Genomic DNA, 25,798 nt, shown 5'->3' with positions numbered 1-25,798 from the left:
CTTTTGTTTATCCTATGTTTGCATGCCAATTGTTTTGAAATGTCAAAGATTATTTAGTTTTCATTTTATAGATGTGTGATATTATCTAGAAGCCTGGGAGGAGAATGGCTTTGTTGAAGGACTCACTGCAACTTAGTGCTAGAGCCAGGATATAAACCCAGGACCCTTTAAGAAATGACTTTATGTAAGGGTGATACTACTTGGGGGCTTTTGGTAGTACTAGCTAGTAAAAATATGTCCACCTTTGAGTTACTTCTTCTGCAGGCTGATGGAGCATTCGCTGTGATAGCCTCTGTGTTGTTTTTCAGAATAAAACAAAGGAAACTTTTTTAAGTTTGATTTTCTCCTCATTGAAAGAGCTGGTGACTTGTTTAGATTCACAAATGGGGACATTTGAAATGCTTAACCAAAAGCAAACCAATAGTCTTTTGCTCTGATCGTTTCCATCCTTATCTAGTTTCCCAGAAGCAACCTATTGTAACTCTTAGCTATTCATTTTGGTATTTCCCTTCATATTTCTAATACTGCTATTTCTAGACATTATTGACTTTCTATTACAGCAGTTGGGGATTTAACTTCTTTATACTACTTCCTCTCCCATTTTTCTCCCTCTGTTCTTTTTTAGTATATTTATAATTGTTATTAAATCAATATTTAGTATCTACATTATTATGACTATAAATACATTTTATTTTGAGCCATCATATATTATAATATTTCCTATTTTTATACCACAAATACTTATTCATAAATTACTCTTTTTATAGAGTTGAAAATTACCTCACTTTTCATTTACTTAGTGATTTGTGTACCTAATACTAATTCATTAGCAGATATTTACTGAGTGCCTATCACATGCCACGTATTGTTCTTGGTGCTTGGGCTATATCAGTGAACGAACTAGACAAAGATTCCTTCTTCTGTGATATTTACGTTCTAGTTGGGAGACAGATAATAAACATAATAAAGAAGTAAAATATTTAGTATGTTAGAAGGTGATAGGTGCCAAGCGGAAAAAAAAGCTGAGCACTATGGGGGATTGCTAATACAAATACAGGTGTGGGTGGTAATACTAAACAGGGTGATAAAGAGTAGGTCTCATTGAGGAGATGACATTCGAGCAAAGATTAAACTCTTCCCAGTGTTATTTTATACATAGCCAAATGCCTTGGATAACCTGACATTCCATTTTTCTACTGACTTGCCCTCTTGGAGCCCTCTGGTTGCCCCAGCCAGGACTGGGACTCTGGAGGCCTGCAGCACAGTTATCCTGTGATTTCCCTTGGCTACTTTACTGGGTTGGTTCATCTGTTTCCCGGATCCTCCATCTTTCCCTAATTTGGTTCATGCTCTTTTTTTAATGGAGCAAGTTCTATAGTTTCCTGAGAAAGGGTACGTAAAGGGAGAATAGAATATTGAGAACATGGATCTCTCAGATCTTACAATTGATTGAAAGTTTGGCTCAAGTTAGAAATCATTTCTCTTAGAATTTTCAAGGCCTTACTGCATTGTCTTCAGGCTTCCAATGTTTCTATTGAGGAAACACTGATACCCATGATTCATAATTCTTTATGCATGACCTGTTTTTTTCTCTCAGAAAACTTTTAAGATTTTCTCTTTATTCTGATGTTCTGTAATTTTATGATGATGGGCCAGGCCCTGATGTGGGTTTCTGTTTTGGTTTAATTTATTGTGCTTGGCACTTGATGAGCCCTTATAGTCCTCAATTCTGGGAAATTTTCCTATGTTGCTACTTTGATAGTTAACTAAAGTAGCTAAATTGATCAACTGCAACCTAAAGAGAAGGTCTTTAGTTGTTCATGTTTGGTCATGCCAGAGTACATAAAACCCTTAAAATATTGAGTGAGGCATTTATATGATAGGCAGGTATTATTATTTTATTCTCTAAAATTACCGACAAAAAAGGCAGAATTTTTTTTGTTTCTTTTTTTCCAGCTACTGGAACTTATACAACGAATACCTGTGATGGAAGGTCTTGTTTGTTATGCTTTTTTCATTCATTTCACTTTTAAGGTTTGGCAGGATATGTCCCCACCCCCACCCCTGACTCTTGTAGGCAAGAAGCCTCTGGGAGTCTACAGATGTTATCTTCTCACTTTTGGGTCTTATGCACCTTGGCTGCCCTTTCATTTTTCTTCATCTTTCTCATTTTTCTTCATATATACATATGAATATATGTATATATACACATGTATATACATACATTTAATTGAGATAAAAGTCACATAACATAAAATTCACCATTTTAAAATACACAAGTCAGTGTTTTTTAGTTTATTCACAATGTTGTGTGGCTATCACCACTATCTAATTCCAGAACATTTTCATCACCCCCAAAGAAAAACCCCTATGTGTTAAAGCAGTTACTGTCCATTCCTCCTCCTCCCAGCTCCTGGTGACGGCTCTTCTACTTTCTGACACTATGGATTTGCCTGTTGTGGACATTCCATTTGAATGAGGTCATATATATAGTACATGGCCTTTTGTGTGGTTTCTTAACTTATGATGTATTCAAGGGGCATCCATGTTGTAACATGTATCAGTACATTACTAGTGTTCTTAAATCAGGCTCTGGGTGTCTAATTCTTGACTATCCAGGGAAAAATTCTGCATTTCTTATCCTTATTTTGATTTTTGATACTGGCTTTTAATTTATCTTTTCATAAAACATGTGTTGACTACAAAATGACATTGAATAATTTTAATTTTAAGTACACATTATTTATTTTTTAGTATGCCAGTACTGAGGTCGATGGAGAACGTTACATGACCCCGGAAGACTTTGTCCAGCGCTATCTTGGACTGTATAATGATCCAAATAGCAATCCGAAGATTGTGCAGCTCTTGGCAGGAGTAGCCGATCAAACCAAGGATGGGTAAGAACCTTTATGTTTTTAAAAAACTAATGTCTTTCAATATCTTATTTAAAAAAACAGGAAAACTATAAGTTTACCCATGACCATCTGGAATTTTAATGTTAATAAACTGTATCTTTTCTTAGAAATTAAAAAAACTGTTACTTACTGCTATTATCAAGTATACTAGTGCTTCTTCCTTTTTTGTTTTTTTGAAAAAAAAAGTATGCAAAACCCATATTTTATATTGAGTAATCTAACAGAATGGTTTTCAGATAATTAAGTGTGTTTCATTCATTCATTCAATAAATATTGAGTACCTACTGTATTTTAGCCATTGTTCTAAGTGCTAGAATTCCATCAGTGAATAAACCACAGAAAAACAATAAACAACCTTTAGAAGTAAATTATAATTATTAGGAGGTTATAACTGCTATGAGGAAAAATAAATCAGAGAAGAATTTGGAGAGTGGTATTTATTCATTTATCTGTCCACTTATTTATCTGACAAATATTTATTGAACAACCACCATTTGCCAGGTTCTGTTGGGCATTAGAAATACAAACAAATCAGCTTCCTGGCCTAGTGAAAAAGAGGATGGGTAAACAAAGAAAAGAAACTAATACTTTGGGAATAAGGTGCGATAGTAGAAGCATATGAAACATACAAAGGACACCCAAGAAAGCATGGTTAAGTCTGTTTTGGGTGGTCAGGAAGACATCTTAGAAGAGATGATGCTTGAGTGAAATCTGGCAAGACAGAAAGGAGCTTACTGGCGATTGGACAAATATGAGAATTTGAGGAAAGGGAATAACAGTGACGTGAGACATCAAGGGGCATGTGCATGTCTGTGTCCCACAGTGGGGAGATTGTGTTATAAGTACTTTGGTGTGACTATGGCATTACTTGGTTAATTGTCAGAGTTGTGGTTGGAATGTAGTGTGGGACCTTGTGTGTCAAGCTTTGACTGTCTCCTGTAGGCTTGTGACTCTCAGACTTGGAGGTATTTTTAGCCTAGGAGTGTATGAGTGTGTGCAGTAACAGAAATTACAAGGTGCATCTTACTAGAGTGTCAGTTTACTCAAATCAAGGGGGAAAAGCATTTTTGTATTAAAATCAAATATGACTGTATAGTGAAGAGAATGGAATATTGTTATAAACCAGTATAGTATAAACCCTCTTTCATATTAGTAGTTTTGCTATAGGACCTCAGTTATACTCAGTTATGCTTTCTGAAGCACGTGATACCTGATGATCAAGTATTTGGTCCTTTTAACTCTTGGAGTGTTAGAAAAACACACTTTGGAGGTCAGAGATGCCACCTGTGGTCAGTTCAAAGCCCTCAGCTCTCATTACAGGGATAAAGGATGACTAGAACCATGTAACTAGCTATTGAATTTTTTCATCTAGTTTGACCACTTTAAATATGCATTGTGGCAGAGACAATGAAATGTCCTGGTTCTAGAGGTAGCTGCATTTCATGGATTAGCAGAATGAATCCAAAATAAATGAACTTGTCAGTTTGTGCACCTTGCTTTGTGAGTTCTAAGCTATAGTCCCAGGCCTCCAAGGGCCCAGTTTCTTTCTTCTACCTGTAGAGGTGCTTTTGTGAAAAAAAATAAGGAGTCTTCAAAAGTTATTTCCATTACCACAGATATGATCAGATTTTACAAAAAAATGGTAGTTTAAAGTAAGACAAGACATGGATGCAGTGAAATCCGTTTAGAAGGCTGTTTTAATAAAGTTGAAGTATTGGTTTCTAAGTTCTTTGAATCCAGGGTTATTGTATTCATTTGTATTTTCCCATAGAATTTAGCACAGTGCTTGAAATTTACTATGAGTATTTTGTGTCTTGGAAAGATTTTATGTAATTTATCAATGGCAGGTATTGGGGAACTTGTATGCATTTTGTATCCAGTCTGTTAAAAAAAAGTCAAATCAGCTGCTAAGTTACTATGGACTATTCAGTCGTTGGATCTCTCAATACTGATTAGGCAGTAAGACACTTTAAAATTAATTATATCTAATCAGAATTCCTTCTTCAGAATTATTAAAGCTCTTTCAGAAACTTTCAGAGTATTTATTGTCATTAATTTGGTCTGAGACTTGCTTTCAGAGTATCCATATCTTTTCAAATGCTTCCTTTTGTGACTGACTGCTCTGGTCCATCTCAATAGTGTATCTTATTTGGAACTTCATGTGGTTCTTCCAGTCAGCTGTGTTGTCAAAGCGTGGTCAAGTGGAATCAAGTCTTGCCAGAGTAGAAAAGATCAAAAATGAGTTTTGGCTAGTAAAGAGTCAAACAGTGTTGAATAGTGTTTACTTAAAAACAAACTAACTTGTTTCTCTTTTTAAAAGGTAAATCTGTTCTACCTCAAATTTTAGACACTTCTTAAACTTTCTTTTCTCCCTCTCTCTTTGGAATAAGTCAGACTGAGATTGGGAAGTCTAATTTGTAGAGTTAGGTCATAAAATTGTTAAATATATAATGCATGTTTATGAAACATATACATTATTTCTAAAAGCAGAGAAAGGTGGAATTTTGTAGAAACACAGTGATTCTTAACCTCCTGTTCATGGATGGTCTTCAGAGTTTCCTGAATTTGCTGAAAGATAATGCAAAATGAGTGAATTTGTGTCTGCATTTTTCTGGGAAGAAATCACAAGTTTTCAAAAAAGGTCTATAGCTTCAAAAAGGTTAAATATCATTATTAAAGTTTCTTCAGTACTTTTAATTAAAGAGAATCAAAGGCTTTTATAAAGTTTAAGTTATTTCAAGGAGCCAGCCCTTCCTCATTTAACATTTAAGGAAATGAACTCCAGCAAGGTTGATTGACTTGCCCAGTAACACAAGATTAGTTCTCTTAATTTTTAGTCCATTTTTCTTGTAATCACTTAAAAAAGTTATCTTTTCTCCATTGTTCTTTTTCACACCCCTTTACCCAGGGCAGTGGTGAAAAGTTAAAATAGTTCAGGTGGTACATTTTTTTTCCATCCCCAAGAGATATTCCTTGGTTCTACTGTAATTTTTTGATAATGAGTCCTATAGATATATAACTTGAGATAGCATCGCATAATATTGTTTATAATTACCCCAGACCAAATCTGAATTAATAGAATTAGCATAAACAAGTTTGAGTGTTTTAGTTAAACGTAGGGAAAAGCAGGTTTAGAAGTGGTCGACATCATGCCCCTTTTATGCTCTGCCCCATCCTCCATGTTTTCTTAGCATGTAAACTGCCCCCCTTTCCCTTCTTCCCCCTCCTTTTCCTCCAACAGATACTAAAATAAGCAGGAGTGTTTTGATACTGGTGCTTGCTATGGAGAGCCATGGAGATGTAGCATTATATAATATAAATAGCATGATGGGTTGTCTAAAAGTAAAGCCATTAGCCGAGCATTATTTGTGAGATTGTGGCTTGAACTTTGAAGTTCTGGCTGTATAATGAAAAGCAAAATGATTTTGTGCATTAAATGCAGATCTCAGGGACTATTATTGTGTGATTTAATCCAAAATATTTATACAGGTGCTTGTTTGAAACTGTAACTTCTAGAACCATCATTTCTATATTTAGCTGTAGTTAGAATTTCATCTGGAGGCTCTGTTCTATAGTGTGGAAAACAATAGTTTTCCTTTCTTTTTTAAAAGTGTTTTCCTTTAATATTCTACATGCATATAGAAGAACCTTTTATGAAGAAATCTTGGTTGTTACAAAAATGATAAAATTAACATTAATCTTTTAAAAATTTACTAGTTTTCATTCAGTAACCTAAAAGGAACTTTGCAAAAAAATTTTTAAACTTCAGTTTCATAAAATATATTATTTCAAAGTTCTAAAATGAGTACATATTTTTTGTAAAAAGTCACACAGCAGTTAGAGTAAAAAGTGAAGGTGCCCCCTCATTCCCATTAAAAGAAAACAAACTAATAAAGTATGAAGTAGGCAATAATTTCTTCACTCCACTTTTAGTGGCTTGTGGTTTGCCTTTGTTCTGCTGAAATCTTTATAAGGCCTTTTTATCTATAGAGGAATCCATGACAGGATAAAGAAAAAAGAGCATTAAAAATGGTTCTGGAAAATGTTTGTTTTATGTTAGCACATAAGCAAGACTATTTCTTGCTTTCTGAAAAGCATCGTTACTCAATAATGTGGTAGAAAATGCCTGTGGGCTAAAAGTAGATTAGGAGCTTATCAGAGAGACTAAGTGGCCTACCTCCCTCCTCTTCCTCCCAATACTTTATTATGAAAATTTTCAAACATTCAGGAAAGTTGGGAGAATTTTACAGTGAACACCCATGTATCCACCACATATATTCCACCATTAACATCTTCCTATACTTCCTTTTCAGGTATCTATCCCTCTATCAGTCAATCCATCTTATATTTTTACACATTTTAAAGTAAATTGCAGACATTGTGATACATTCTCCTTAAATATTTCAACATGCATATTATTAACTGTATTTCAGTATTTGTTTTGAGTTTTTTCCTTACATACAGGGAAAAATAAAAATCTTAAAGCTACATTTGCTGAGTTTTGACAAATGTGTACACCTGCGTAACCTCAGGTGACATTATATTCTACTGTATTAAAATATATATAACATAAAATTTACCATTTAAACCATTTTTAAGTGAATAGTTCAGTGACATTAAGTACATTCACATTGTTGGACTACTCTTACCACTATTCACTTCTAGAACTGTTTCCCTTCTTCCCATACTGAAATGCCATACTCATGAAACGAGTTCCCATTCTCCCCTAACACCCAACCCCTGGTAACCCCTGTTCTACCTTTTGTCTCTATGGGTTTGTTCTGGGAACTTCATATCAGTGGAATAATACAATAATTTGCCCTTTTGCATCTGGTTTGTTTCACTTAGCATGATGTTTTTAAAGATTCATTCATGTTGCAGCATGTATCAGAATTTCGTTCCTTTTTAAGTCTGAATAATATAAAGTGACTTATTTTTAAGTTGCTGATGCTTTTGTGTTTCTTAATTGACTTTTCTTTTTTCAAATAAATCACTCTATATAACAAGGGTAACTCTTGCGTATTGAGGGTTTAACACTGAGTATTCCCCTAATACCTTCTTATAATAATGATCTACTTCCTTTAGATACCTTTTCTCATTTTCAACTGTAACTTTAAATTTGGGGTTGGGGGCAGGATGGTGTACACTGAAATTGAAGGCAGGAGTTGAGAGTCTTTGACTTGGCTCACCGAATTGTTGAATGTCTTTGAGCACATCACTTAACGTCTTTGGACTTTCTAAGGGTCCTTCTGACACTAAATTGCATGAATACATGATTTGCCTTTTTTAATATACTGGGAGATTAAAATGTAGATATTTAATAAAGTCCATGGAATTTATATTCTAAACAAAGGACTACATAGTTGGAAACCTACACAACAAGGGTCTCTGATCTGCAGGAGCAGTATAGATAACTGACCAGTCCCCGTTCCTCTGAAGAAGGGAGCTTCTGCTGGACTCCAGGAAGCTGGTGCTATTTGGAACTAGAAACCTATTGCCCAAGCTTGCAGTTTATCAAGAGAAACCAGAAAACTGGATATTTACATGAAATCTTATCATTTCCTAATGTTGGCAACTAATGCTTTGCATGCTAAGGAAAACATGTGGGCCAAATTCAGCCTACCAGCCAACCATTTGCTAGTTAAGGAAAAAGTCTTTGACCTCTCCTCATACATACAGAAAGTTTTACTACTGAGCATGAAATGTGATTTAAAGCTGTATATTCTGTACTTCAGGGTAATTATATTTTTGATGTCTAATTCCTGAGACTTGTTTTGGAAAAACCAAGATGTTATGCATTTCCCCTGCTCTGTAATCAGTCTAGCTACTTCTAATATTTATTTTTTAAATTGCTGTTATAAGCAGAAGAAACAATGCTAATTATTCACTATAAAAATAAAAATTTCAAACATTTCTGAATTATATAATGTAGAAAGTAAAGGTCTACCCTAACTTCTCCCCTGGATCACTATTGTATTTGTGTTATACATTCTTGTATTTTAGATCATACCATACTGTTGATCTTTAGTTTTGTTCAGAGTTTAAAACCACATATTGATCATTCCTTCTTAGGAGTATGTGGATAATCATGATGATGCCTGATATATTGTTACTTCATTTGCTTTTACTACCCTAAAATTTGTGTGCTAATAACCATACTTTTGAGTTTACTGTATTTTTTAGTAATACATAATGCATAAGGTGTATTGTGACATGTGACCTAATGAACAGTTTTGATTTTTGGATTGTTTCTCCCAGGATTAATTAGACACTCAAGCTCCTAATGTTACTAAGGATTCTTCATCATGGTCACCGTGAGGACATAGTCTTCAGTGTCTTGAATACCACCACCACAAAGCCTTTCTCATCATTGCTTTGGATATAATGTAATCTTTGTAATCTAAACATATTTCAAGGTGCTTTAAGTAATAGAAAATGTAATTTTGAATATGAAATATGTCTTAGATGAATGAGGGCATAAAATGAAGTGTAAAATGTAGTCATTTTCTTAATACTGTATTGGAAAACATATGTCTCTAAACAGTCACATATTCTAAATGGAGTTTATTCAAGAATAGTTATGAGTTCCTACCCCGATTCAAGCCTGTGCTTTGAAAAGCATACCTTCTGGCGGGGAATTAGACTTTAAACAATAAGTTACACAATTATTTTAATAAGAATTTTGTGAGGGGCACTAAAGAAGTACAGTGTATTGCTATAAGGGTGTGAAGGGGATATGCAGTCATCTGGGGGCTCTAAGATGATTCTCTTGAGGAAATGATATTTGAGCTGAGCTGTGTAAAACTGGGTGGAAATTAAATGGACAGAAGTTTGGAAATAGTGCAATTATTCCAAGGAAAATGAATTGCTGAATGATGGCCCTGAGTGGAAGGAGCATGGATTGTTCTAGGAGCTTCAAATGAGTGGGCTGGAGTGCAGAGAGCAGGGAGGAGGTGTGCAGAGATCAGATCCTGTGGGCCTAGAAGCTACATTAAGAATTAGGTCTGTTCCTTGGATGGGGTGACTGTAAGTACATTGTCCAAATCAGACCATTTGAAGATTAAAGGTATATGTGTTTCATATATATTTAGTAGTTTATACACACGCACACACACACACACACACATTTGCATATAATTACTTGGATGTATACTGTTACTTGGATACCAGTCACTTATCAGTAGCAACAACATGATAAGAAATATTTGCAGTGAGAATATGGAAGATGTCTCTAAACAAGCATTTGCCAGGTCCATGAAATCATTGAAAGCAATTTCAGTGTAATTTTGGCCACTGGCTAATTTCACAAATAAGTTTTAGTTTTTGTCCTTTTTGTTTCGATTTTTCCTTTAAAAATGGACCTTTCAGAGATTTGTAAAACAGAGACTAGTATAATGAATTCAAGATACTTATCACCCACTTTTAATAATTATTAAAATAATATTAAATTTGTTTCATTTATACCTCCACCCACTCCTCCATCCCCCGGATTATTTTGAAGCAAATTCTGGATGACATATTTCATCTGTCAATATCTCAGTGTGTATTTCTGAAAGATAAGAAAAATTACCAGAAACAAAACAAAATCTCAAAAACATTGATGTCTTAATGTCATCAAGTATTTGTGTTATATCAGTATTTTCATTTCCTAATTTTCTTATAAACTAAAAAAAATTATTTTTGTTACTCTGCTTGAATTAGAATCCAAATAAGATCTGTATCTTGTAATTAATTGCTTTGTTACTCTTTAATGAGGTTCTCCTCCATATTGTCTTTAAAGGTTTTTTTAAAAAATTTTTTGGCAACTACGGAACGTTTGCCTTGTAGTTTCCTACAGTCTGTATTCTTGCTGATTGTGTTTCTGTGGTACTAACATGTTCCTTTGTCCTTTGTGTTTTCTGTAAATTGTCACATATCTAAAGTGGTGGTTCTCAGTGTGGTGGATGCTATTGGCATCTAGTGGGTAGAGGTCAGTGGTGCTCCTAAACATGGTACAGTGCACAGGAGGCCCCCACGACAGAGAGTTATCCAGCTTAAAATGGTACTATTGAGTGCCAAGTTTTAGAACTATGACCTAGAGACTCAATCAAGTTAAGTTTATTTTTGGTCTAGTTTCTCCCTTTTAGGGGATGTTGATTATTGCTCAGGTCCATTAACGTGTCAGGGGTTCACAAAAGGGTAATATTCTAATTCTGTCATTCCTTCTTTCTTTATTATCTGGAATGCCTCTATAAAGAGAAACTTTCCTTTATCAGTTATTTCACTACCCTGAGCTACAGATCATACAGTAAAGACAGGTTACAGCCAATAATATTTTATATTTTTTTCCAGGTTGATCTCCTATCAAGAGTTTTTGGCATTTGAATCTGTTTTATGTGCTCCAGATTCCATGTTCATGGTGGCTTTCCAATTGTTTGACAAGAGTGGAAATGGAGAGGTGACATTTGGTAAGAAAAAAAAAAGATTATATAGTTAAGTGAAGTTAGTGAGGCTGATTCAGTCTTTAATTGCCAGATTTAGTAACTGCATATAGATTGTTGCTTATCTAAGAGTTAGTCAATAAGTGAAGTATTAATTTCCTAAAAGGCTTTATATAGATGCAATTATAATGGGTTTTTTTTTTCAAAGCATTAGAAAAAATGCAAAAATTTCAAAAAAAAAAAATTAAGGAATCTAGGAGTGTTGTTGCTTCAGCTCATTGAGTCTCTGACATTTTCACATTCCTAAAGTAGGTGGTGTAAAATTTCTTGTTCTGGGCCAGCCTGGGCAAAATTTTTTATGAAATAGACTGAACAACATGGAGTAATGATCTCATTTTTTAAGGGAGTTTTGGGTAGAGAGTCCAGAGCTTCTCTTCAGCATCTTTGGAAAATTGCTGCTATGTCATTTTCACACCCAAGAATGGAACTGAAGAAGACAGTAAAGGCAAGAATAGTTAGCATTCTCTGAACCCCCATTTTAGATGATCAGTTTTAGGAAACAAGGCTAGAATATTAACCTTGCCATCTGAATGGGATGTAGAAATGTATTTGAATCCTTCGATAGGCGCATAATCTAGCACACTGCGGATGTCTCAAAGCATATAAACTAGGATTTCTATTTGTAGCCATGTATAGCTTTTTAAAGAGGCTTATTCACAGAAATTAGTATGTACTTAGTAAGAATATCAGCTAATTTTTTCTGCAGTAGGCTTTTCAATAAAAATAATGTAGTGTTTTCAAGGACCTGGAGCACTCTTCCCTTTTTTTTTTGTATTTGTATTTGTGTGTGTGTGGTAAAACAGCACCAAACATAAACCTTAGCAGCTTAACCATTTGTAAGTGTACAGTTAAGTATATTCACCTCGTCATGAAACAGATATCTAGAACTTTTTCATCTTCTAAAACTGGACTTGAGCCACTTTTGTGATATGAATTGGCATCAATATGTGGTAGAGAAACTCTTGAAAATCAGGCTTCCTCTGAGCCAGCCGGTGCTGAGTATTCTCTGTAGTGTTTGTTATAAAACAAATACCCTCTAGTTAAGAAAGGAGGAAGAAGTATCACTGCTACAGTAAGAACGGTGAGAAAGTATAGGTATTTGAAAACACCAGTGGTGCCTTTGCTGTTACCTTAGTGGTTGTAGTGTGTTCTAGCTTGGCATTTTTCCTTCCTTCTGCCCACTGACCCTGTTGTCTTCTGTGTAAGAAGATTTTCCCGAATAAATACCTACACAGAGCTCTTTAGGTTTCTGCAAGTATCTTGGCATTTTCCCTACTTTGGAGCAAGCTCTGGCCATTCTGCCTCTTAAAGAATATTGACTTTCCTTAGAAACACCTGGATTTTATAGTGTAAAGCATAAAACCTGTATCTTTTTGTCATTCAGTATTAACCCTATCCTGCTAAAAATGCTGCATTTTCTGTTTTCACTAGGTATCACACATGCTCATATGTCTACTTCCAAATGTGGTGCAGAAATGCTTGGCAAATAGCTTTATATAAGTATCTGCATCAGTGACACTGCACCTGTGCACCTATCATGTGCCCACTGTTGATGAATTAGATTTCCCAAAACCAAATACTAATTTACTTTGTCCCCTTTACCTTGGTATCATGATTCTTTGTATCTCCTCCATTTGATTGCTTTTCCCAATTTCTATTTTTATATATTATTTTGTGGGGAGGGTAATTAGGTTTATTTATTTATTTTTTTATGGAGGAACTGGGGATTGAACCCAGGACCTTGTTCATGCTAGACACACACTCTACCGCTAAGCTATACCCTTCACTTCCAATTTCTATTTTTAAGAATAAGTCACTCAAGTCAGTTCATCCAACAGACTAACAATAGAGACTCATGCTATTGTTGATCAGTAGATTACAATATGTAGGAAGTAGCTGAGTGATTTATACACACCGTATTATTTCATACAAGTGAAAGCTTGTTATTAGATTACAGCTTTAGCATTTTATAGATCTTTTGTTTTTCCTTCAATGATTTATGAGTTAGAATTTCAAGAAAATAGGATTAAAAGCAAAACAAATCAGTTTTAGTTTTTATAGCATCTGGCATGAACTGAAGAACTTATAAACCATCCAGAATCCTTCACTCTTCTGCTCCATAGTCTAGAGCTAGGAAGATTCTTACGGAATAAGATAAGGTTGAACCCCCTTTCAACATTGTTCCTGTGGTCCCTGGCCAACTGGATGATTCTCTTGATGGTACTCCTGGTGCTCACCTATTTCCTGGGGACCTTGACCATTTCCCCTTCCTGTCCTACCTCCTTAATTTTGATGCTCCATTTTTAGACAAAATTTCTTAACTAAAGTGAAAAGAATCATAATGAAGGAAAGTTTAATTTTATATTTTTAAGAAAAGAAGAAAAGCATTGAGACTGCTACAAATGCCATTTAACAAGATTTCTAAGGCCCACTCATTTCAGGCTGTATCAAGACTACAGAATTTCAGCATAAGGAAATAATTAACTTGGAATTTATATTTATAGGATTTTGGATCTGTGATAAAGGTCAGTTTTCATGTTTGTACCCACTTAATGAAAAGAATTGCTTATTGCCTTACGTTTTCTAGTTTGGAGCTTATATAAAGTATAGTTTTTTCTTGTGCACATCAGGAGAGAAAGGCAGGAGAGAAAATTGGATGCAAGGTGTAATGGAGTGGGGAAGGACTATTATGCCATCGGTATATGTCATGGACTAGGATGATGATGTTATCTGTATACTTGTAAATTGCTTTTATCTATACTTTTATTTTTTTAGATATGCTTTTTGTAGACATCATATTGTATACTTAAATTGTGTGCATTGTTGCAAGTGTTTATATAAACAGCAGTGTTGAACAACATTTACTTGAATGCTGGACAAGTTTTTTTTTTTTTTTTTTTATTAGAGATGCCTTTGCTCTGGGGGAGAGGACTTACATTGAGACCTTGATAATCCATTTCAGAATGTATAAGCTCAAAAGAGAGGGCTCTGGAGTTTTTAAAAGAGTGAATAAAATCACTAGTTGTTTCTTCTTTGGTGTTCTTTTAATAAAACTTTTAATGCATGCTGTGGATGATTACTTAATGGCTTGTGTATCTGTTACTGACTGGTGGCATGAGCCTTGTAGGGGCCATTGCATGACTGGTGTGTGCTAGATATAGTATAAACTTGCCTTGGTCTCACTGTTGTTCACTAGTATACTGGATATTCTGCTCAACAGAATTAGGTTGAGGTAACCTAGATAACCAGCTATTCTACATTGTGTTGTCAATAGTTGTCATGCCTTTGTCCCAATTTAAAAAAAAAAAAAAGCTTATTGCTTTAACAAGGATGTAATCATTCTAAAAAAAAACAAACAAACACACTTATCTGTTAACTAATAAATGAATATAAAACATTATATATTCTAAATTTTCTATTAAAAATCTCATCAACATGTGTTTGAAAGTGTTTGCCCGAGAATGGGAACTCTGAAGGAAACTTTTCCAGAGCACATCTTTACCCCTTGATTGTGGAACCCTCAAAAAGTAAAGATTCCTTTTGATCTTGTACTGTGTTTGACCATCATTATGTATCACAAATAAAAATGTGTTCCATATGCGCCTCTAAAATAAACTCTTTTTCCCTAAAGGGAATAACAGATTGGGATGTTCTAGGCATGACCACTGCTTTTGTTAAAAGATTCAGGAGATGTAAGTCTAGATATAAAAAATGTCATATTCTCTCTCAGTGGAAACAAAGGTATAGACATGGAATAATGTGAAATTCTAATGATAAATACCTAGTTTAATTTTGTAAGAATTAGAGCTTCACTTGGGTGTTCAAATTAAATCAGGAAGATTTTGTGAGACTCCTTTCAGATATTGCAGAGGTCATGTTAATACTCAAAGCCATTAGAGTAGCTTAGGGTTTGAGGTAAAAAGAGGACATGGTGTTACTTTGTTTTTATGCCATTTGGTGATAGACTGTTGAAGCATCTAGCTTCTATAGTAATAGACGCTCTTTAAATGTAAACTTATCTTTCCTGAGAAATGGACCTTTACAGATATTTGGCAGCAGGACTACTCTCTTGACTGATTGTACAGTAGTCCCTTTTGGAGGTAGGTAAAGGGTTAATAGAAATACTTTCCCTCTGGAAAACAGAGGAGGTCACACAGGAAACTAATGACCCACCTGGAAGTAGAACCTAGAAGTCTGGCCTGATTTGCTGTGTTGGCTGGGACAACTTCTACAAGTTCCTGTTGTTGATCTTTTTGTTGTTGTTGTTTGTTTTCCTTTGTTTTCTTTTTTGGTCTCTTAGTTGTTCCTCTTCTTTCCCCCCAAGTTTTCCTTCACTGAGAAACTCTACTTCCACAAGTCTTGCCACTGTTTTTGTTCAGTTATATGCAAGGATTTTCATTGTTCGTGGTGAGAGTCCTTCTACAAGCCTCTCTGACTTCACTTTAAGAACCGTGCAGGTGAAATTCAGTTATTGAGGACCTTTTTTTCCCTGACAGTAAAAATGTTTGGTCTCAAGCCTGTAAGCTGGAAGCAGTGGCTCCTGCTGGGCTGGAATCCTTGGAATCAGGATGTCGTTGGGCTGATGGTAGGTGGGCTGTGTCACAGGGCTGATGGCTTGTATACCTACAGGAGGAGTTCTCTGGCCACACCGTTGGTACAGCAGCTCCTTCCAGGCTCATTCATGGAGCAGGCATGGCGGCAGTCTTGGAGAAGAGTGCCAGCCCCGGTCAGAGGTAATTTTGTACTGCAGAAAGGTGAACAAGACCAGTAGGAAGCTCCCATAGGGACCAGGGGAGGGATGAGGGTGGATGAGATGGGGAGACACAGCGTGGGCTGCTGGGGAAATTAAAACCTCTGTTAAGACATATTTACATAATATATATGCTTCGGGGTATATTTCATCTAGTCCAATCATCATAAGTGACTGATACAGCTAAAGTGACTAATGTTATTTGTCTGTGAACATTTTTACCTAATCACAGTTGTCACCATTATCTGCCCTCCTGACAAGTCATTGTGCTCCTCTCCTTTAAGTAAAGAGAACATAATGACAGGCTACTTTTGTATCTGGCCCCGAATCCCTTTTCAAAGGAATTATAAACCATCTCTTTCATAAGCAGGAAGTGAAAAAGTGGTCTATTGTTTTCCATATGTCAGAAAACGAATGGATTCCTATTTCCCTTACAGTGCCAACCTAGTATAAAACACTAGATCAGATCTTGCTGCCAATAAGATGTGACTGTCATATCCCTTTCATCCAGGCCAGAACAGTGGCCACTGAATTAGCACTCCTTGGAGAGCTAAAGACCCTTGTTTGCCACTGGAAAGACGGGATTCTCTCTGGGGGGAAACTTGCTATGTAGTTTCAGTTAGATACATTGAGGATATTTGAGATCATTGGTGTTCCCTTTCATGTCATGCAGAACCTGATAAAACCGGGTAAGATTAGAAGAACATCAGCTCTTTGGGCTATTGCCTCACACAAGTATAAGCTCTAGTTCCGGAGCTTCTGTACACTTTTTTTTTTTGTTGTTGTTAAGTATATCCTGGTAAAAGTAAAGTGGTAATTATGAATTTGACTTCAAAACAGTAGTCATACTAATTATTTCTGTAAGCTTCCTGATTTAGCCTTAGGCAGTTGGTAGTGGAAATAATAACAGAAGGGAAGTGGGATACATCAAGAGGTGCCAAAGTAGGTTTGAAATTTTGTAGCCTGGGACATGGCTAAAATAATTAAAAGTGTCTGGGGGTAGTTAATTAACCGCAGCACATAATAATGGTCATAATAAAACCATATACAAAACTGTCAATTGACCACTTTGGGAGCAATGGGAAATGTTCAAACAAATACTCATGGAAAATGACACTTCTATATTTGGGGAAATTAGTATGAGTAATTTAAGCTATCATTATAATTGTTTCAAAGGTATTGTAAGATCTTATTTAGAGGTTGCTAGGAAGTTTACAAAATAGGATTTTAGTTAAAAGTTTTTATCTTAGAGCTGTTTTTCTGAATATAAATTATACATTGTAATTTTGGTTTATAAATATTCTTGTTGTGATAATAGAAAATAATTTTCATAGTTAAATTTTAGTAAGTTTGAAAGCTATTGAATCTTTGGCTTTATTTGATAAAGTTTCACATTTGAAATTCTGATATTTTCCAATCATAAAAAGAGAATTCAGTTTTATTCCACTATTATATAAAACTTAGTTAGGTAGCTATATATATATATAAGTATACTATATATATATACTTCTTATCAAATAGTTAAGTTTGGGAAGTTGTGGCCTTTACAATAAAGGTTATAAAATAACTTATTCCCTTAGATAATTTATCTTAATATTACTCAAATATATGTAGTAATTTAAGTTATCTTAATATGCTTTCCATTAATTTCTTCATATTCCCTTAGATTAACACTTTGTTAGACCTTAAAAATAAGAAATCAAATTAATTAATTTGGAAATGGAAGCAGCTAATTAATTTAGGGTCCTAAAAAAATCTTTGCTAAGTTGCCATAATATTTTTAACTCTAAATATTTTTTTACAGCCCTTATTATTTTAATTATATTGAAAACCTTAACATATTTTACAACTTGCTGAAGTTTCGTATAGATTTGAGGGTAATCCTTTGTGTTGGTTAGAGTCCCATAAATTGCTACTGAGTTCTTTGCTATTAGAAACAAAAATTGATATATTTAATTTGTGTTTATGGAAGGTGAAAATAATTGATATGATTTGAAAACTCTGAAATACTTTTGCTACTTAGGCAAGAAATAAATGCTACATTCCATTTGAAAGAAAAGATGAGAATCCCATCTCCCCAGTGACATCCAATGCCTTCTTCCAATTACTGATTACTGTGACCTACTCAGAGCTATCATGTTGAGTCCAGACTGGTAGGATATCCAGTGCAGGATTCTTATGCTTTCCCCACCCCCCACCATAGCAGTGCTTTTATCAACAACAAAAAAAGGTATATAAAACTAAAGGGAATCCATTAAACCATTTACAATATGAAATCTATATTCAAAGCATTTGCAGAAATTAGAGAAAATAACATAGTTGGAGATTTTAAAACATTAAGCTTATATTTACTAATTATTTAGTATAATTGATAGCTATAGATGGTAAAACCCTTTCACTAATATAATTGGCTTAAATTTGAAAATAATTTTCTTCTTAAGACATTAGTAAAACAGGCTTCCTGCTTTCTTAACTTTGTTAATGATTTTTTTTTTTTTTTGGCATGAGCTTCTAAATTAGTCTATCCAGTCTATGCTTGTTAAAGTACCAGTCATTTGTGAATTGACTTTCATAGTAAGTGTAGAACTGTGTAAGAAAGTGAATGACATTATTAGTGCATGAAGACAAGCTGTCAGAGGGTTTTGGTTGTATATTACACAGTGTGACTGGTTCCTACCTAAAAGTTAGTATACTGTGTTTAGTCCTTTATTTAAAAGTGAATCACTAATTTCACTGATCTTAAAATATTTTAATAGTTGAGACTAATAATCATGGTTTTTATGGGGATTTTGAAGCTTTGTGTCAAGACCATATTTTTGACAATATCAGAAGCTTTTAATAAGGTGCTTGCTGCTGAGCTAATGATATGCTTTTGGTAGTATTTCTTATACCTATCTTCAATAGACATATTCAGGCTAGTGTGAATGTAATAATCAAGCCTCAATCAAGCCATACTTAGTATGACAAATATTGCATTATACTGTAATTTAGATATTCATGCTTCTGATAAAGGGCTTAATTCGACTCCTTGAGGAACCGGGAAAACACTATTGATTTTATACTAGAATGCAAAGTAGCAGCCATTTATAGTGCAAGATATAAATCACTTCCTAATTAAAATTAAATCAAGAGAAATTAAGAATCTCATGGCCTTACATGTAATGGTACACAATCTTAACTGTAAAATTATATTTTGTATTAATTGTGTTCCTGTGCATGGGTTTCTGGGCACAAAAAATTTTGCAGCTAATCTTAATAGAAGCAGATAATATTGACTTTTAAAATTTCTCTTAATTTCTTTCTGTAGGAACATTGCAGTGGACTAAACTACTTATTCCAGATGTAATTTATTTGTTTTTGTTTTCCCTTTTAAGAAAATGTCAAAGAAATTTTTGGACAGACTATTATTCATCATCATATCCCTTTTAACTGGGACTGTGAGTTTATTCGGCTGCATTTCGGGCATAATCGGAAGAAGCATCTTAACTACACAGAATTCACACAGTTTCTTCAGGTGAGATTGTTTTTTGTAACTGGTATAAATGTATGCCTTTACACTATCACCTCCTTCCTTTTAATTTTATTTGGTTTATTACAAAAAAATAGCAATCTTCTGTGGTATTTCAGTCCCGTTTTTTATTTCCCACTCCCAGAGACAGCTTCTTTAAATTCTTATCATTGCTTCTTTCAGAGTTTGTTTTCACAACTTTCAGTAATAAACTTGTGTTGGCACTTCTACTTTTTAATTTTTCATTCTTTGATATTTTTCATTTAACTCAAGCTGTGGGAGATTAAGAGCTCGCTCTTTCACCTTTTCCTCATACTACAGACTTGGACATTTTCTGTCCTCACCCTCCATATAATTATGTCGTGGTTCTGCTTAGATCAGTAATCATATTTGAATTGCCACAATTTTGTAAACACCATGCATAAATAAAATGATTACTTTTCTTAGAGATGCTAGTTTTTCTTTTTTCGTTTTCAGTGTATTAATACTAATTCAGTCTCAAATTTTGCCTTCATTATTAAAATCTTATTTTAATATGTTTAAAATTCAGTGGGTATTCTATCAGTTTCATCCTCTTGGAGCAATCCAGGACCTTTCTTTATTTTTACCTCAAAAAAAATTGAGGTAAAATTCACTTAACATACAATTAACCATGTGTAAGTACACAATTTAGTGGCATTTAGTACATTCACAGTGTTGTGCAACCACCATCTCTATCTAGTTCCAAAACCTTTTCATTTCCCCAAAAGAAAACCTGTACTGATTAAGCAGTCACACCCCATTTTTGCTTCTCCTCAGCCCCTGACCACCACCAATTTACTGTCTCTGTGGATTTATCTATTCTGGATATTTCATATAAATGGAATTATACCATATGACTTTCTGTGTCTGGCTTTTTCTTGTTTAGCATAGAGTTTTCAAAGAATATCTATGTGTAGCCTGCATTTGTACTTTCCTTTTTATGGCTGAATAGTATTCTATTGTATGGCTATACCATATTTATCTATCCATTCATTAGTTGATGGATACTTGTGTTCTTGCCTTTTGGCTATTATGAATAGTGCTGCTGTGATCAGTAGTGTACATGTATTTGTTTGAATACCTGTTATCAAATCTTTTAAGATTTTTTTCTTTTCTTCAGTGTTTTGAAATTTCAGAATGATATTCCTTGGTGTGAGTTTATTATGCTGGGCATTCAGTGGGTTCTTTTAATTTGAAAGTTTATGCCCTTCAATTCTTGAAAATATTCTTAGGATTTTTTCTTCTATTTTCTTCCTGTCTAGAGCTAGTAAATATATTAAATGTATGATCCTTTAGTTTTCATTTCTCTATTTTTCTTCTGAACCTTCTATTAAGTTTTTTATTTTTGTTATATTTCTTATTTTCAGGAGCTCTTTTTGGTTTTTAAAATATTCCTTTCAAAAATAGCATACTGTACTCTCATGGATGTATTGTTTTCTCTCACTTCTCCAAAGATATTAAAGACAGGTTTTTTGTTTGTTTTTGATTTTTCATTTTTTTCCCAGCAAAGTGTCTGTTTCCTGCCAGTTACTTTCTTTTTCTTTGTTTGGGTCTCTGTTTTTCATGTTAGTAACTCTTCTTATATGTCTGATTGCTCTTGGTCTTCTGCTCCTATTTAAAATTAAGTTTGAGGCTTATTGGGAGCTTTGAGTTCATGGCAGAACTTACTAGCTGGACCTTACACTAAAGTTCTCTGGCTAGGCTGTTTTATTGGGGACTCTCTAATATCTGTATGTTCAGGTCTTTTATTTTGGATTGGGGAATTAGAATAATCATCTAGCCTCCCATCTGGAGTATTAGATTTGGCTTTTGATACTGTTGAGTATGTCAAGAGGGTTGGAGGTCTCAACATTTAGTAAGGAGATGGACTTTGATTTAATTACCTCTTTTCAATTGTTCCTGGTCTCCACTAGTCCAGAGATCCTCTGTTAAACTCACCTAGTCCTCTGCCATGTTTGGAAAGGGACAAAGGCCTGGCTATGGTGGAGTACGGCAGGCAACTAACTGGTTTTAAACAGATTTCCATCTAAGGCTCCTGTTTTCAGCTCCACCTTCACTATCACTTCTAAGGGGACTAGTACAGCCAATTCCTGAGTCTTTGGGGGTTCTGTTATGTATGTTGTATTGCTTTTTTGCTTTCTTCACTTCTAGTTTTCTTGGGCCTGGTAAGCCAGTTGTCCCTTGCCCTTTTGCTCTCTAATCTTAAAAATGTAGTTTCTGTCTTCTTTTCTGTTCTCTTTGTTCTTGGGTTTCTGTTTTGTTTTGTTTTTAGTTCTTTACTGTGATTTTAGTGAAGAGCAGAGTTTTGGAAGACAGTGGAGCTAAATGTGCTAGTTCAGTCTCATCCAAAGCCACATTTCTGAAGCTCTGCTATTTTCATCATATAGTTAAATGAAATGCATTTCTAGCATTACCCTTTCCCTCAGTTCTCTTTCTCACCCTTTCAATCCAGAAGCAGATTTATTTTATCCTTTACTTATTATATTATTTTATCTTTTTAGAATAGTGTTATTTTATCTTTTATAAGTCCAGAGTATTGTTTCTTCATTAATGTAATCACAGTAACTATTCTACCCTGATATTTTGATTATTACATAAATGGAGAGCTTTATATGTGGAACTTTTCCCCTTTGTTTTGCTTCTCATTTTGAAGTCCTTAATTTTAATTTTTTAAACTTTTTATTTTGAAAGACTTCAAATATATTTGAAAATAGAATAGTGTAATGAATCTCCATGTACCCATCAACCTGTATGAACAATTATTAACTGTTGGCCAGTCTTTTTTTTGTCTATACTCCACTCTGTCCCCTGCTGGATCATTTGGAAGCCAGTCCCATATGCTCTGTAGTTTCATCTTGGTACTTAAATATATATCTTTAAAAGTTACATAAGAGTCCTTCAACTGTTGACCTAATAGAAAATAGAAAATGTATTCTTCTAACATTACTCTTGAAATGAGGATTCTGCTTTGTCTTTAATATAAAGGTGCACATTTTCTTCAGTGCTGAGTGTCATTAATAAGCCCATGGTTTCCACTGGATATTTCTTAGAGGCTAAGGTATATGCATGGAGAAGACCAGGCATAACAAAAACATAAATAGGAGGAAAAAAGGAGAAGTGAGGAAGGGAGAACCTATGTAAGATAGGAAGTGGACCTATGTCTGCTTCTGATGCTGCTCAGGAATATACTTTCATGAGAAACACTTTCAGTCATATTTTAAGAGTGAAATAAAGGTAAAAAAGTCCTGCTTCATTTGAAGGGTGATGTAGTTGGAGCTGAGGTGATAGAAAGATGGAGTGAGTTAGGAAGAATGACTGAAGTAGAAGAGGAGAAAATCTACAAACTTGAGATTGAACAACATGCTCCTAAATAAACAGTGGTTCATAGAAGAAATCAAAAGGAAAATCAAAATATATGTTGAGACAAATGAGAATGGAAACACAGCATACCAAAACTGACAGTATATAGCAAAAGCAGTTCTAAGAGGTAATTTTATACATTAAGAAAAAAGAAAAATCTCAAATAACCTACCTTTATACCTCAAGGAACTAGAAAAAGAATAAACTAAGCCCAAAGTCAGTAGAAGGAAGGAAATAACAAAGATCAAAGCAGGAATAAATGAAATAGAGACTAGAAAGACAATAGAAGAGATCATTGAAACCAAGAACTGTTTTTTTAAAAGATAAGATTGACAGACATTTAGCTAGACTAAGAAAAAAGAAGACTCAAAATCAGAAATGAAAGAGAAGACAAGGGGGGAGGGTATAGCTCAAATGGTAGAGTGCATGCTTGGTATGCATGAGGACCTGGGTTCAATCCCCAGTGCCTCCTTAATAAATAAATAAATAGTAAATCTAATTACCTCCACCCTGCCAAAAAAGAAAAAATGTTAAAGAAAGAGAAGATATTATAGCTGATAAAGATCATAAGAAATTACTATAAACAGTTATATACTAACAAATGAGATAACCTAGAAGAAATTATACATCAATCTTGGCAATGATCTTTTGAATTTGACACCAAAAGCAAAGGCAACAAAAACGAAAATAAACAAGTAGGACTACATAAAACTGAAAAGCTGCACAGCAAAGGAAGCCATCAACAAAATGAAAAAGCAAGCTATGGAATAGGAGAAAATATTTACAAAGTACGTATCTGATAAGAGGTTAACATCCAAAATACACAAGAAACTCATTCAACTCAGTAGAAAATAAAAAACCCAAACAAACCCCAAAACAACCCCCCAGCCCCTAAATAACCAAATTAAAAAATGAGCAAGGGATATGAATAGACATTTTTCTGAAGAAGACATAGAGATGGTCAACAGGTACATGAAAAGTTTTTAAGCACTACTAGCCATCAGGGAAATGTAAATCAAAACCACAATGAAATATCACTTCATACTTGTTAGGATGTCTGTTATCAGAAAGACTAGAGACAACAGATGCTGTCAAAAATGTGGATGAAAGGGAACCTGTTTACACTGTTGATGGAAGTGTAAACTGGTACAGCCACTATGGGAAACAATATGGAGGAACCTCAAGAAATTGAAAACAGAACTACCATGATTCAGCAATCCTACTTCTGGGTATACATCCAAAGGAAGCAGAATCATTGTCTCAAAGAGATATCTATACTCTTAGTTTATTGCAGCATTATCATAATAACCAAGGTATAGAAACAACCTAAGTGTTCATTGACAGATGAATGGATAAAGAAAATGTGGTATGTGTATATGTATGTATGTATATATTATTGCACATATATACAGTGGAATAGTATTCAACTTGAAAAAAAAAAAAGCAAATCCTGTCATTTGCAACAACATGGATGAACTTGGAGGGTATTACGCTAAGTGAAATAAACCAAACAGAGAAAGACAAACACTCCATGATATCATTTATACGTAGAATCTAAAAAAAAAAGTTGACCACATAGAAACAGTAGAATAGTGATTGCCAGTGGCTAGAGGTGGGAGAAATAGGGAGAAGCTGGAAAAAGAGCATGAACTTTCAGTTTTAAGGTGAATAAGTTCTGAAGATCTAATGTATAACATGGTGACTATAGTTGATAGTACTGTCTTATGTAATTGAAATTGGCTAAGAGAGTAGAACTTAAGTGTTATCATCAAAAAGATGAGCTGTAATGGAAAAGAATCTGAAAAAAAAAAAAAGTTATGTATAACTAAATCGCTTTTCTGTGCACCTGAAACTAATATTGTAGATCAACTACATATCAATACAAAATGAGAATTAAAATAAATATTTAAAAAAAAACCAGACCGAAATACCAATAAACAAACAAACATGAAAAAAAATAAATGTGACGTGATGGATGTGTTAACTCAATGGTGGGAATTCTTTCACAATATTACATATATCAACTCATGTTGTATACTTTAAATATATTGCAGTTTTTTGTCAATTATACCTTAATAAAGTTGAAATTAAAAAAAAGTAGAGAACAGTAGGAAAGAGAAAACTCATGCTCATTGTTTATTTTGTATCTTTCATACATACTTACCAGTTGAGTTTTAGTTTCTCTATTTCTATTGGTCTTTTGAAGAAAATCCAGATATTTAGATGTTTGATGATAGATACTAAAATGTTTAGATGTTTTCTACAGTGTTACTGAGTTTGTTTAAAGTTAAGATTATTGAAAGATTTAGTAGGTTTGGTATACTAGTCTCTAACCTATCAACCTGCTAAGAAAAAAATATTTAAAAAACTTTTATTGTTAAATGTCATACAAATACAGAAGGCCATATGAAAGTGTATAGCCTAATGAATTTAATGAGATGCCTACCAGGGAAATTTTAATGTCTTTGAATTACTGTTGAGATATGGGAAAATATAATTAATCAGTAAAATAGTGAAACTTCTATAAAAAGCTATTTTAAATGTCAGGAAAGGGTAAAGCAGCATTGATTTGTAGGCTTTAATAAATAAATGGTAATGAAGATTGCATTATTTAATTTTATCTAGGAATAATATTTGTATATTTAGATAGAAATATTATTTCCAGAGTTGCAAATAGTGTGAAAGTGACATCCAACAGCACCATTACTATGTGTGATAACAAATTTATTTGGATTATGTCATGTGTCCTCAGGGCAGCAATGCT

The 25,798-nt window shown here is 34.1% G+C and overlaps 1 protein-coding gene and 1 non-coding gene across 3 annotated transcripts in view; both read left to right on the top strand.

Moving 5' to 3' along the window:
* Positions 1-25,798, top strand: part of SLC25A12 (solute carrier family 25 member 12) — a 78,846-nt gene that overhangs the window by 14,390 nt on the left and 38,658 nt on the right. Inside the window, exons 3-5 of one of the 2 annotated variants that reach the window (XM_074363885.1) lie at positions 2,755-2,897; positions 11,247-11,362; positions 19,520-19,659. In XM_074363885.1, coding sequence (XP_074219986.1) covers positions 2,755-2,897; positions 11,247-11,362; positions 19,520-19,659 — 399 coding nt within the window. Of the gene's footprint in view, positions 1-2,754; positions 2,898-11,246; positions 11,363-16,024; positions 16,129-19,519; positions 19,660-25,798 lie in introns of those variants that run through there. The other variant, XM_010960684.3, reaches the window with a different exon arrangement.
* On the top strand, positions 23,433-23,506 carry TRNAT-GGU (transfer RNA threonine (anticodon GGU)). The gene has a single exon. It is a non-coding gene; the product is annotated as a tRNA-Thr (tRNA).

The sequence above is a fragment of the Camelus bactrianus genome, chromosome 5, assembly GCF_048773025.1.
Source record: "Camelus bactrianus isolate YW-2024 breed Bactrian camel chromosome 5, ASM4877302v1, whole genome shotgun sequence".
Classification (NCBI taxonomy): domain Eukaryota; kingdom Metazoa; phylum Chordata; class Mammalia; order Artiodactyla; family Camelidae; genus Camelus; species Camelus bactrianus.
Note: the sequence above shows the minus strand (reverse complement) of the source record. Positions and strands in the feature narration are given on the sequence as shown.